This window comes from Triturus cristatus, chromosome 2_1, assembly GCF_964204655.1.
Source record: "Triturus cristatus chromosome 2_1, aTriCri1.1, whole genome shotgun sequence".
Classification (NCBI taxonomy): domain Eukaryota; kingdom Metazoa; phylum Chordata; class Amphibia; order Caudata; family Salamandridae; genus Triturus; species Triturus cristatus.
The window spans coordinates 784,391,699-784,404,368 of record NC_140581.1 but is presented as its reverse complement, the minus strand read 5'-3'; the positions used below and the strand labels follow the sequence as shown (position 1 = coordinate 784,404,368).

At 41.9% G+C, this 12,670-nt stretch overlaps 1 protein-coding gene across 1 annotated transcript in view; it reads right to left on the bottom strand.

Annotated features, from left to right (window-relative positions):
• AUH (AU RNA binding methylglutaconyl-CoA hydratase) overlaps nt 1-12,670 on the bottom strand; it is a 536,927-nt gene that overhangs the window by 63,848 nt on the left and 460,409 nt on the right. Inside the window, exon 7 of the mRNA XM_085632723.1 lies at nt 6,746-6,933. Within this exon, the coding sequence (XP_085488849.1) occupies nt 6,746-6,933 (188 nt within the window). The remainder of the gene's footprint in view (nt 1-6,745; nt 6,934-12,670) is intronic.

The window sequence follows — 12,670 nt, the reverse complement described above, 5'->3', positions numbered from 1 at the left end:
GAAGCTGCAAAGTGAAAGGGATTGTGATAGTTGTTCGCCAAGAGGAATCTGCCCAAGATCACCAACGAAGGAGAAGGCAGCGCCGTAACCCGTCCGGCTACAGTGTCGCCTAGCAGCAGAGCTGCAACGTCATCAGGACTGCCCAGCAGGACGTCCGGGGAGAGAGAGAGAGAGAGAGAGAGCAAGGCAGCGCACCCCCCAGGTAAGGCCTGGACTCCGGTTGGGATCTGCAAGCGTGTGTGGCCTGGGGAGGCGTGCAGGAGGAGTACAGGAGTGCTCTGATCTCTCTCCCGCTGCACCGCATTAGACGTGCTGAGTCCCCGAGCGGCGCATACTTGCTCAGCAGTACCGGGGCCGCCCCCTTTAAGTTTACGACCATTGTCTCTGTTGTTGGGGCCTAGTGGTGCCCGAGCTGACCATGAGATTGGCTTATAGCATTATTCCTTGCATTACGAACTTTCTTATGCTTGCATTAAGAACTGCCTTATTCTTGCACTAAGAACTGCATTTTTCTTGCATTACGAAGTGCATTATTCTTGCATTACGAACCACATTATTCTTGCATTATGAACTGCATTATTCCTGCTTTACGAACTGCATTAATAATTGCATTAAGGACTGCCTTCTTTCTACATTACGAACTGCATTACAAACTGCATAGCATTGCATTAGGACTGCATTAGATCATAGTGAACTGCTCATTAATACCGCAAGAACCTACAAGTGATTGTTGGCCTAATAACCGGCAAAGTGAAATATTACGAATACGCATATGTCGGATTTCTATCATTTTGTCTCATCATATTTCTTTTGATAAAGACACCACTATTTTTATAAAATCAGTGTGGTGTCCATTTGTGGTGTTATCACTGTATTACTGGGAGTGTGGTTGCAAATACTTTACATATTGCCTTGGAGATAAGCCTGGCTGCTCGTGCCAAGCTACAGGAGGGTGAGCATGGGTTATCTAAGAGTGTGTCCCTCCTTTCCCTAACTAGAAGCAAGGGTCCCTACCTCAGCCAACTAGAGACCCCCAGTTCTAACAGAGGCCATTGAGGCTCATTATTGAGCTTGGTCCTTTGATGACCATTAATGCCTGGGGTCATTCAGACATTTTACTTCCTGTAGCTATTGACTCTCATTGCTACCTGTAGCTATTTAGGCTAAATACTGGGAATAATTACTGCAAAGTGCCTTTAATGCGCCCCACTTGTTCTGATAGTGTGATCTTCGGTCTTCCTTCTCCTGGCAACAGCAAGAGTTTGATGCAGGAGTGCTGTAAACTGCCTGAAATAAAGTCTGGGAAACCTATTCTGGTGGTCGAATACTCTTTCTACTAGTATTACTAGTGTATTACATACTGCTAATTTACATTGACACTCATTACTGCTGTGGGTCACTGAAGCTCATTAACAATTGGGCACATTGATGTTCACTGCTATGTGGGAAAATTAGCCCCTATTACTAGTTCGGGCCATGAATTTTCCTTACTGACTAGTGCCAGCGATGCTCATTATTGCTTTCGGACACTGATGCCCATATGTGCTGTGGCAATTCAGGCTTTCTGTTGCTTGGTCTCATTCATGTTCATTATTACCTGGGGATATTGATGAGCTCTGAGGCAAGGGAGAATATTTCAACAAGGGATGCTTCCTTACCACTTAGTCAAGGCCTAATCATGGATTTTATATTAAACGACCCCAGTCCTGGACACTGGCCAGGGCTGCATCGTGGTATATGGATTGTATTGCCACATGCTGACTGTTACTCACTGTGTCCCCACGATGACAACTAATGGAAGCCCCTCATTGCAACAGCCCTTATGATTAGGCATTCTGCTGCACCCCATCACATTTTGAGTTATACCTTGCTAAACTGTAACCGTTTTGCACTCTAGTGGATTAGGATTTAAATAAAAATAATAGATATACAATAAAACAAACTTTAGTGAAAGTTTAGCTGAGAATCTACTGCCACATGCATCAAGCTAAGCAATTGCTATTGCTTAACAGCGATTATTAAGGAATCACTAATAAGTAATCGCAATTGCCTATGCATGTAGGTTTCGCTAAAAAATAGCGATTCCTATACATTTACTAACAGCGAATCGCAAATCACGATTCGCTATTAGGGAATGCTTTCCTATTCATTCCTATGGGCCCAGAAGCCCATAGGAACGAATGGGAAACCATTCGCAATTTGCGATTACAAAATAGGTAATGGCAAATTGCGAATGCAATTTCAAGAATGCCAGGGGACCAGAACGCCACCCTGATGCACCCCCAAAATTGGCATGTGTGCACATGTGGCGCACACACATGCCCTATGTGCGTGCCACATGGCACTTAGAAAAATTCAATTTTGTGCATTTTTGTAAGGAATCGCAAATTACCATCAACTTGTAGTTCATGGTAGTTTGCGATTGCTTAATGCAAAGTCACATTCTGAGAATGCTTCTTGCGATTCCCTAACTGCATTCCCAAAATAGGTAATCACAAATTTTGTGATTACCTATTTTGCGAATGACATTGGGTTGATGCATCCCAAAAGGCTAATTACTAGTCGCCCCGTTTGCGACCTGTAATTAGCTTGATGCATGTGCCCCCAAGTAACCGTTTTGCACTCTAGTGGATTAGGATTTAAATAAAAATAATAGATATACAATAAAACAAACTTTAGTGAAAGTTTAGCTGAGAATCTACTGCCACATGCATCAAGCTAAGCAATTGCTATTGCTTAATAGCGATTATTAAGGAATCACTAAAAAGGAATCGCAATTGCCTATGCATGTAGGTTTCGCTAAAAAATAGCGATTCCTACACATTTACTAACAGCGAATCGCAAATCGCGATTCGCTATTAGGGAATGCTTTCCTATTCATTCCTATGGGCCTAGAGGCCCATAGGAACGAATGGGAAACTATTCGCAATTTGCGATTACAAAATAGGTAATGGCAAATTGCGAATGCAATTTCAAGAATGCCAGGGGACCAGAACGCCACCCTGATGCACCCCCAAAATTGGCATGTGTGCACATGTGGCGCACACACATGCCCTATGTGCGTGCCACATGGCACTTAGAAAAATGCAATTTTGTGCATTTTTGTAAGGAATCGCAAATTACCATCAACTTGTAGTTCATGGTAGTTTGAGATTGCTTAATGCAAAGTCACATTCTGAGAATGCTTCTTGCGATTCCCTAACTGCATTCCCAAAATAGGTAATCACAAATTTTGTGATTACCTATTTTGCGAATGACATTGGGTTGATGCATCCCAAAAGGCAAATTACTAGTCGGCCCGTTTGCGACCTGTAATTAGCTTGATGCATGTGCCCCCAAGTCTCTAAAAGACAAAGCTTAAAAAGACAGAAACTAACGAGTTATGCTAGTAATGTAATAAAGACTATTTGTTGGGGTAGAATGTAACCTGAATGCTAATAGAGTGCCAGCCCTGAGTGCCCTGTCTGACCCTGAGTGACTCAACTGCATGTGAAACTGGTATCATGACTTGTTCTTGGCATCACTAATCTTATGTGTGCATTGAGGCCTAGGCCTGTCAATAGTGAATCCGCGGTCCAGAACCTGTTTGGTGACCCGGAGTGGCCCACACCTTTTGATTACATGATACTACTGGCCCGGTCTTTGTTTGTTGACATAAAGCAGTGGTAGCAGCAGACTACTTTTTGTGGATTAATGCAGTGTCAGCTGGCACAAATAGGGGGTGGCTGGGCGGGGTGGGGAGGGTAAATAAAAAATAAAATTTAACTTGCCTCCTCGCCGCGTCTTCCTCGCTGGGTCCTCCTTGTCGCGCCGGCCGGAACAACAGGAAGCACCCAGGCTGAGGCATTGCAGCATTGTGATTGGTCTGAGCGCTGAAGTTTGGCACTCAGCTAGAGAATGGGTGCCTGGGTATGTTCTGTAATGCAGAGTGCGTGGAAAACAGGGAAAGTGTGCATGAATGTTTGGCCAGCCCGAGAGGGCCGGTCAAACATTAATGTGCACTCAGGGAGTGGAAACCACTCTTCCCCTCCACTGCTCTGTTAGGAGAGCAGCCTTGCCCATACTGCCTGGGGAAGCTGCAGCGTCCACAAACAGGAAAAAATTAAATGATAATAGCTTTTAGTTATTATCATTTTTTTTTTCTTACACTGCTGAAAAGCAGTGTGGCAACGCTCCTCCACCTTAGCGGAGGAGCCACCACTGGATTAATGGCCCTAAACAGACTTTTATTTCCATTTGAGGAGGAGTAAGGCTTACCGGACGTGTTCTTACTCATGTAATAGTTCCGCTTTGATATGATATCTAGTACCTTGCGCTGATAGTCTGGGTGCAGTTTGCGCGCAAGTATGTACGGTGCAGATGGTAGCAAGATTGTTTGATGTTTAGAATTAGATTCTGATTGCTGGGAAAATTGAGATCCATTATGGAAATAAATCTCCCTAGACAGTGAAAGTGTACTGCCTGCATTCCTGAAACCGGAGGATAGAGATGTTTAAAATACATGGATCAAAGAACCCAGTACCCACTATGGAATTCAAATACAGGGTCAGAGGGTACCCTGCCAGGAAAGAGACAGAACCTTGGGCAAACGGCCCACAAAGACAGAAAGATAGTCATTCCTAGAATCAGGAAAAGCCCACCAGCTACTATGTAGTGTCAGTTTCATGAATCCAATGGTCCTACACGCACGTTTATACCCACCTATAAATTGGTTCCAAATTGTATCTAGTTTACTAAACAAAACATTAGTGGAACATATAAGAGTTGTGCTCTAAACAGGTGCCAAAAATGGGGCGATATAATCTTTTTTTTATAAGATTACACCTGCTAGCGAGACCAAGGAGTACTCCATACCTCATTTCCAAGATTGGTTTAGATTTATTAACCAGAATATCATGATTAAGTGCTACAGTAATATTAGTATAGGGTGCAATTCGTACTCCCAAATATGACGCTGATGATATAGATCTAATGTCATCTTGTGGATTTGGATGGTTATATATGATTTCAGTTTTTCTGGAATTCATCAAATATCCAGAAACCGGTTGAAAAAGCAAAAGGCTTCTCTCTCATAATAGGCATTGCTAGATTGGGATTCAATGAAAATATTGCAACATCATTCGCATAAGCAGCTATATTAGCTTTAACCAAATTCACTTTAAGTGACAAGGGAGACATAGTACTTTTGAAACAGTGCAGAAAGGACTTCAGATAAAACCAAATAATTGTGGAGAAAGTGGGCACCCCTGACGTGTTCCTCTGTCTGTATACCCTCAGAAATTCAGACCATACATACAATCTTAGCAGACAGACTTATATATATTGTTTGGATGTGAGCAAGGAATTAGGGATCACCTCACATTAGAGTAATGTTTCCAAATATATTGCCAGGAGACCCTATTGAATGACTTCTCTGTTTCTACAAGGATCATGCTGGCAGGGATATTTATTTTGTCAGCAACAGCGAATGTAAATATATGTCTGACTGCAGGAGAGAATTGCTATATTATCTTGTTCCATGCTCTGGAAGAAGGGAGTCAAATATTAATAAACGTTTTATGGAATTCAGCCAAAATAGCATCCCAGACAGCAGCCTTCCCTAATGAAAAGATAATAATGATAAAGAATAGTACCTTGGGTTTCCCCCGTGGTTACCCCTGACATGGTAATAGTTTAATGAACTTGCACCATTGCCTAATCATTACCTAAGACCGTTTAAGTCTCCACAGATATTGAGGGCAATCTCAGAGTTGAGATACATTAATGTAGATGGTCAGGAGCTTGACTAATGCATGTAGGTGGGATTGTAGAACCCTGTAGAAGATCAATCATTAATATGTGTAGTATTTTGTACCATTAAAATAGGGCTATGACTATTTACTGTAACATCGTATATTTTCATAATAGATTTGTGAATTTATAAAAACAAATGCATAAATACGTCAGGTACTACTACCTTTTAACTAGCATACCAGTTAACAGCCACTGTCCTCACTTTGAAAGATAGCACGCCATGCACAGCACGCTGACGGGTCTACTCAGTAAATGGTGTCAGTCCGCAACTGTTGCCTTTCTACTGCACTGTACTATTGATTTCAAAGTTGATACAACATTGTTTTGATCTAGGAATTCTTAATCAATCAGCTCGGAAGAGTGTACTCCAAAAGGACAAGTCTTACAGGTTGGAGTTGAAATATATGCAGGACCACCAACAAAGTCTTTGTCCTGTAAGAACCTTTCTGGCAGAGATACACAATTAAACAATGCAAAGCTTTCAAACAAAACTAACAATAAAATTGGATGAAACAACTGACTAATCATGATAAAAATATGCAGGAAATCTAAATATGCTACTAGCTGTCTCACAACTTCATTACAGTGTGTAGAATGAGATCTACATCTCACAGAGATACAACAAATGTTTTCAATCGTGTGTGAGAGCCACAGTAAAAATATACAGTGCAGAAAAAATAATAACAATGTAGCAAAAGGGCACTTCACTCCAAAGAAAATATCTCTAGCATCATTAGTTGCTGTTTAGAACTTCTAACAGACAGACTATATTTACTTCAGTTGTTCAACAAACTGCTGCCTAGTACAGCTAATGAAACCTGAATGACAACATTCTATACTGTAAAAAGTGCATACTACTGCAAATACATTTGAGAAACAGATTTTAGAGAATGTGTTATTCAAAAGTACTGAAATATAATTTTAAAACTGTGAAGAAAGCGATCTTCAGTACCTGAGGTATAAATTCCCTTGCTAAAGATACAGCTTTTCTGTATGCAGCGTCACCAGCATCGTTCTGTTCAACAACATGGCTGACCAGTCCAACAGACTTTGCTTCTTCCCCATCTAGTACACGCGCAGAGAAGATGAGTTCTTTTGCCAAAGCAACGCCAATGGCACGAGGGAGCCGCTGCGTACCACCTGCAGTGAGCAGAACATAAAACAAAAGCATTTATTACATTGAGATTCAACATTAAGTTCTACAAAGTGTATACTTATTTAAATATGTTTACATATGCTATACATGTTCATATTACAAGGTAAACCTTGCCATGACATAAGTACAAAGGCATGCAAATACAGTAATTTATCACAATTTACGAAAAATTAATGTGTTTTGTTTACAGAATCTTATGACAGGCATCATTAGGATCAAATATGGATTTTCTTTTTCAGACTTTCGGACAAACAAAAAACAAATCTAGATAGCCTAGTTGTGTCATTTCTGATGCCCTCGGCTGTCACACAGTTTTTTCATATATCAACAAAGAAAAGACTGAATTACGTTCATGGAAGGCAACAAATGAGGTGCAGCCTTCCATACAAATTTGACCCGTAAGGCAAGATTTTTTATGTGGCCCTAGTTAGAAGACATTTAAGAGTCTCAGATGTACAACAAAAGTCTTTTAATTTGTTCACAAAACATTACAGTGAGGCGGGTCCTAGGATGTCTGGGGCATCCTTGAGATGTTATGGAAAGTTAAACCTATTGAAATTCAAAATAAATCTGGTTGGTGGAACAAAGAACTTGCTCCAGAAACCTCAAGACTTGATCCAATGCAAGTATTGACGAATATGAGACGAGCGTCTGATTCACAAAGCCATTACTTTACAATTGACAAAATGTTTATCGACGTGTCACTGTCTATGATAAAGGCACGGAGCACCCAATTACCTTCAGTGTGCTTTTGGGACAGTGTCCAAATGAATTTCGCACTTTCACTTGTCGATCTAATTTCAACCGGCATTCTTCCTTCACCATCTTCCTTATAATTGACATTGTTTTGTTTCTGCTTCCCTCAACTGATGTTGCTGCTTGGCCTTGTGGGTGTGGGTGGGATGTCTCTGGAACTTTCTGGCATCCATTGTATTCTCAATGTGATGCACTTGATCTTTCCTTAGCTCGGCAAACCATTACAAAATGGTTCTCTTTCCCGCAGCTTTTGCATATCTGTCCAATGGCAGGACATTTACCTTCATGTGGAAAGGAAAATTCACATAAAAAACACAACTTCTTTTATCTTTGAAGACATTACTTTGTGGCCTTCTACCTTGTGTTTCGGCTAACTTCTCACACTGAGCGCTGATTCATTTTGGGCCGTTATGGCCTCCATTATAGTGGCTTGTCTGTCAGCTCTTCCGCTCTCAGCATTCATCATCTGAAGGAATCAGAGAGACAACCATCTATTACTCTGAGACACATGGCTTCTTCACTGAACTTCAATGCTTGAGTGAATCAAGTCTTTCTAGAACCTCATCCATCGTTTCATCAGCTTTCTGCCTTTTTTGACTGAAAATGTACCTTGCAGAGTCGACATTTAGCACTGGATTGAACTTGGTGTTTAACGCCTCTTTGATTTGACTTTATCACTGCAAGGTATTTTTTTTATCACTTCTTTGACTCCTTCAACTGACAAATTCACTAAGATATTTAATAATCTTTTTATATCATTTGCTACTTCCAGTGTGTCAATGAAATAATCAAAAGTTTCGATCTATGCAGTCCATTTGTTACCAATATTCTGCTTTTTTGCGGCATCGGAATGAGGCGGTGGTTTTAAGAAGCACCATATTGGACGCTCTTTTCAGCATCCATTTAAAAGCTTTACTATTCCGACTGCCCCCCACAGCCTTTCAGTCAGTCTGACTTGATTCACCAGGCTCATAAGCACAACCCCCATGCTCATGTTTGGGTTGTGGCGCCTGGTAATGAGGTAAGATGGCTCTCTCTTTACTCCGGTTCTGGTAAGCGTATTCTCTACATATCTCGTTATCACCACCTTCAATGTTTCTCTACTTCTACTCACAGCATTCTCTTGCACCTGGCTGTGGCTGCTCGTTGCACTTTCCGTACCTAGTTGTCACGGCCTTTAGTGTTTCATCGTTTCCTCTTTTAGCGCTTTCTTGCACACTGCAATCACTGCCTTTGGCACTTCTCTGTACACACGGTTGTCGCTGCCTTTAGTGTTGTTATACTGTATGAAGGATGGCTCTATGTTAGACTGTGGCACAGTATCTCTTATCTCAACTTTACCAGCAAATTTCTAGCTGATGGCAAAAAGACTTTCTGTAAGGCCTTCACTTTCTTCACAGGCCTTGCACTGGCTGAGCGACGCTTTGACTCCACATACGCTAACAATTGATTTTTTCACTTTGACTGAGGCACACGTGGTATGCACGAGCAGTTTGCTGAACAACGGCGAACTCTCCAGAAGAGCACTCTTGGTTCTTTGGATAGCAGGGTTTACATGATCACCTATCTCGTCGCCAGTTGTAACGTTGTCACAAGCCCGGGTACATGTAAATGATCACGCCACACACGGAGCTCCATATTACATGTCTTTTTTCTTCAGAGTGTAACGGTTGACTGCCCGTACTACACCATGAATTTTCTTAACCACTACAAATCACATACGTCACTATTCTATGGAGTCGGTCAGGGACCAAAGCAGTCCCCCTATTCCTAACACACACCACACTACAACTAGCAGTTAATGATCTAGAGTAAACTGAATGCTTCTCCATCACTAAATTATCACCGTTCTCATAATGTGCCACCAGCAGATGTAGAGTTCTTTGATATGAAAATTCAACTTAATGGATTTCAGCATTCACCACTTATTGAATAAAGTCATATTATAGTTATTCTCTTCTCACAGTCCTTAATAAGGCTTCTTTCCGTGCCTAATACCCTGGCAACCCAATGCTCTTAAATAATTATGAAAAATGGAGGTGCTGCAACACTCTACATGATGAATAAATATTTGAGGAAAAAACACACAATAGTATTTTCCAGCCTCTAACCTCAAGCGTTGAAACATTATATCATGGCCTGTCTGCAGTATCATCCCACAGAACATTAATTTTCATTTTTAAATGCGTAACTAGAATCCGATGTCTAACTTCACACTTGTGCATTGTACCTTTGTACTGAAATGCCCTCAAAGCCACTGTGACTGTTTTCTCCGTGCCAAGCTACACACTCACAATAATATAATGTGATGGATTCGTTACATGTTTGCATGTGTCATCCCGACTTGGTGTTTGGTGCATACACACGCATTGAGATGCCATCACGTACCTGTATCATAAACTACCATTACACTAAATTCTAAGTTAAACTTTTTAAACAATTAATGTAATGCCTAAACAACAATTATGTTCTTCACGCAGTTGTTCCACTTCACCGCCTGTTACCTTCACTTCATGCTCCTCACTTTTACTGTCCTTCACTCTGCAGAAACTCATTGCTAATTTGTTGAGGGAGATTGTTCTCAAAATGGAGAACAGAGGTTCATTAACTCTTCTTTATTAGGCCAGAACACTGAATCAGGGCAGCAAACAACAGCACCTGATCTGCTCATCTGCTCTGCTTTTTAAAGGATACATTCCCTATTCTTTGACCATGGCACTGTTACACTACTACCATGACAAGTACCTCTACGGAAGCCCACAGCAATGTATTCCTGTGTATTACAATGCAATGTTTATTTTCTGCTGTCGAAAGTTGAGAAAGGGGTAATTAGAACTAACCTTGTAAGATGTGCAGAGCTGGGTGTGGAACATTTTGCATATTTATTACAAATAAGTACTTTTTCCTCAACTTATATGTGAACCATCATTTTTTCAAAGTCCTGTATTTCTGATATTTCTGCTTTGAAGAAAAAAAGGTCTCAGAAAAAGGAATCAATTAATGAAGGAAATATCTCTGTTCTCATATCCGAAAATCCTACAAGCTTTGAACATGAATGTTTATATTTTCGTCTACTTCTATTTATGCAATTTGATATTTGTTCTAAGCCAAAACGTGGAATAGTATTAGTAATAACATGTTATGGGTTCTGCCAAGCGATTCCTTTTGTGATTTTGACATAAAATAGAGCAATACAATTTGACACAGGGAAAAGTAGGTATTGGAGACAATTTTTGCTATTGCAAAGGCACTAAATCACATATTTGATAAATGGAAGAATGGAAGTACAAAGCTTAAAACAAGCATTAGCAAAACCAATAGCTCTCACTTATGTGAGAGCTACTGGCTTTGGAAATATGTTTTAGCCATGTTGTACACCAGTGTGGCTGCTATCTATTCAGCATGGCTAAACATTAGTGGAATGGGGTGGGGTAGATTGGGGTAGATTCAAGTGGGGTAGAATGGGGCAGACTAGAGTGGGCTAGACTGGAGTAGAGTGGAGAGGAGTAGACTGGAGTAGAGTGGAGAGGAGTAGATTGGAGTAGAGTGGAGTAGGGTATATTGGGATAAAGTGGGGTGGAATGAGGTAGATTATAGTGGGATAGAGTGGAGTAGGCCGAAGTGGGGTAGACTGTAATGGAGCAGAGTGAGGTGAATTGTACTGGAGTAAAGTGGGGTAGATTGGAGTACAGTGGAGTGGAGTCGGATGGAGTGAAGTGGGTTACTTTGAGGTTGAGCGGTATGGGGTAGATTAGAGCAGGGTGGAGTAGATTGGAGTGGGGTACATTGGGTTGGAAGGGGTCAATTGGGGTAGATTGGAGTGGAGTCAAAAGGGGTTGAGCAGATAGGACTGTCGAAGATCGCGGTACAGTGGGGTAGAGTAGAGTGGGGTATATTAGAACAGACAAGTGGAGTGGGGCAGAATGGAGTGGGACGGATTGGAGTGGAGAAAGGTGGATTGGAGTGGGGTGGAGTGGAGAAGAGTGGGGTAAATTGGAGTGGAGACGAGTGGGGAGGATTTGAGTGGAGTAAATTAGAGTGGAGTGGGGAAGATTAGAGTGGAATTGGGTAGACTGGAGTGCATAGATGGGAGTGGAGTGGGGTAGAGTGGGGTGGATTGGAGTGGAGTAGGGTAGATTGGGTGGTTTGGAGTGGGGTGGATTGGAGTGGAATAAATTGGTGTGGAGTGGGGTATATTGTGGTAGATTGGAGTGGGGTAGACTGGGGTAGAGTGCAGTGGGATAGATATGAGTGGAATGGAGACTGGAGTGGAGTGGGGTAGATTGGACTGGGGTAGTTTAGAGCGAGGTACATTACAGTGGATTGTGGAAGATTGGAGTGAAGTGAGGTAGATTGGAGTGGGGTAGGTTGGGTGGGTTAGAGTAGGATATATTGGAGTGGGATAGACTGGGGTGGAGCAGGGTAGATTGGAGTGGAGTAGATTGGGGTAGGGTAGTTTGGAGTGGGGAGGACTGGAGGGGAGTGGGTTAGATTGGGGTGGGGAAGATTGGGGTGAAGTGGGATAGATTGGAGTGCAGAGGAATAGATTGGGGTGGGGTCAATAGGAGCGGAGTAAATCAGGGTAGATTAGGGGTAGAGTAGATAGGAGTATATTGTGGTAGACTGGAGTAGAGTGGGGGTATATTGGGGAAGAGTGGAATGGGGTGGATTGGGGTAGATTGTAGTGGAATAGAGTAAATTGGATAAACTGGGTGGATTAGAGTAGGGTAGACTGGAATGGCATGGGTAGATTGGGGTGAATTGGAGTGTGTTAGTTTGGAGCAGGCTAGTTTGGAGTAGAGTGGGGTGGGGTACGGAGTAGGGTAGAGAGGAGTAAATTGTGGCAGAGTGGGGTAGAGTAGATTGGGATGGAGTAGATTTGAGTTTGGTACCTTGGAGTGGAGTGGGGTACTGGAGTAAGGTGGAATGGGGTAGATTGTGTGGTTTGAAGTGGGGTAGATTAGG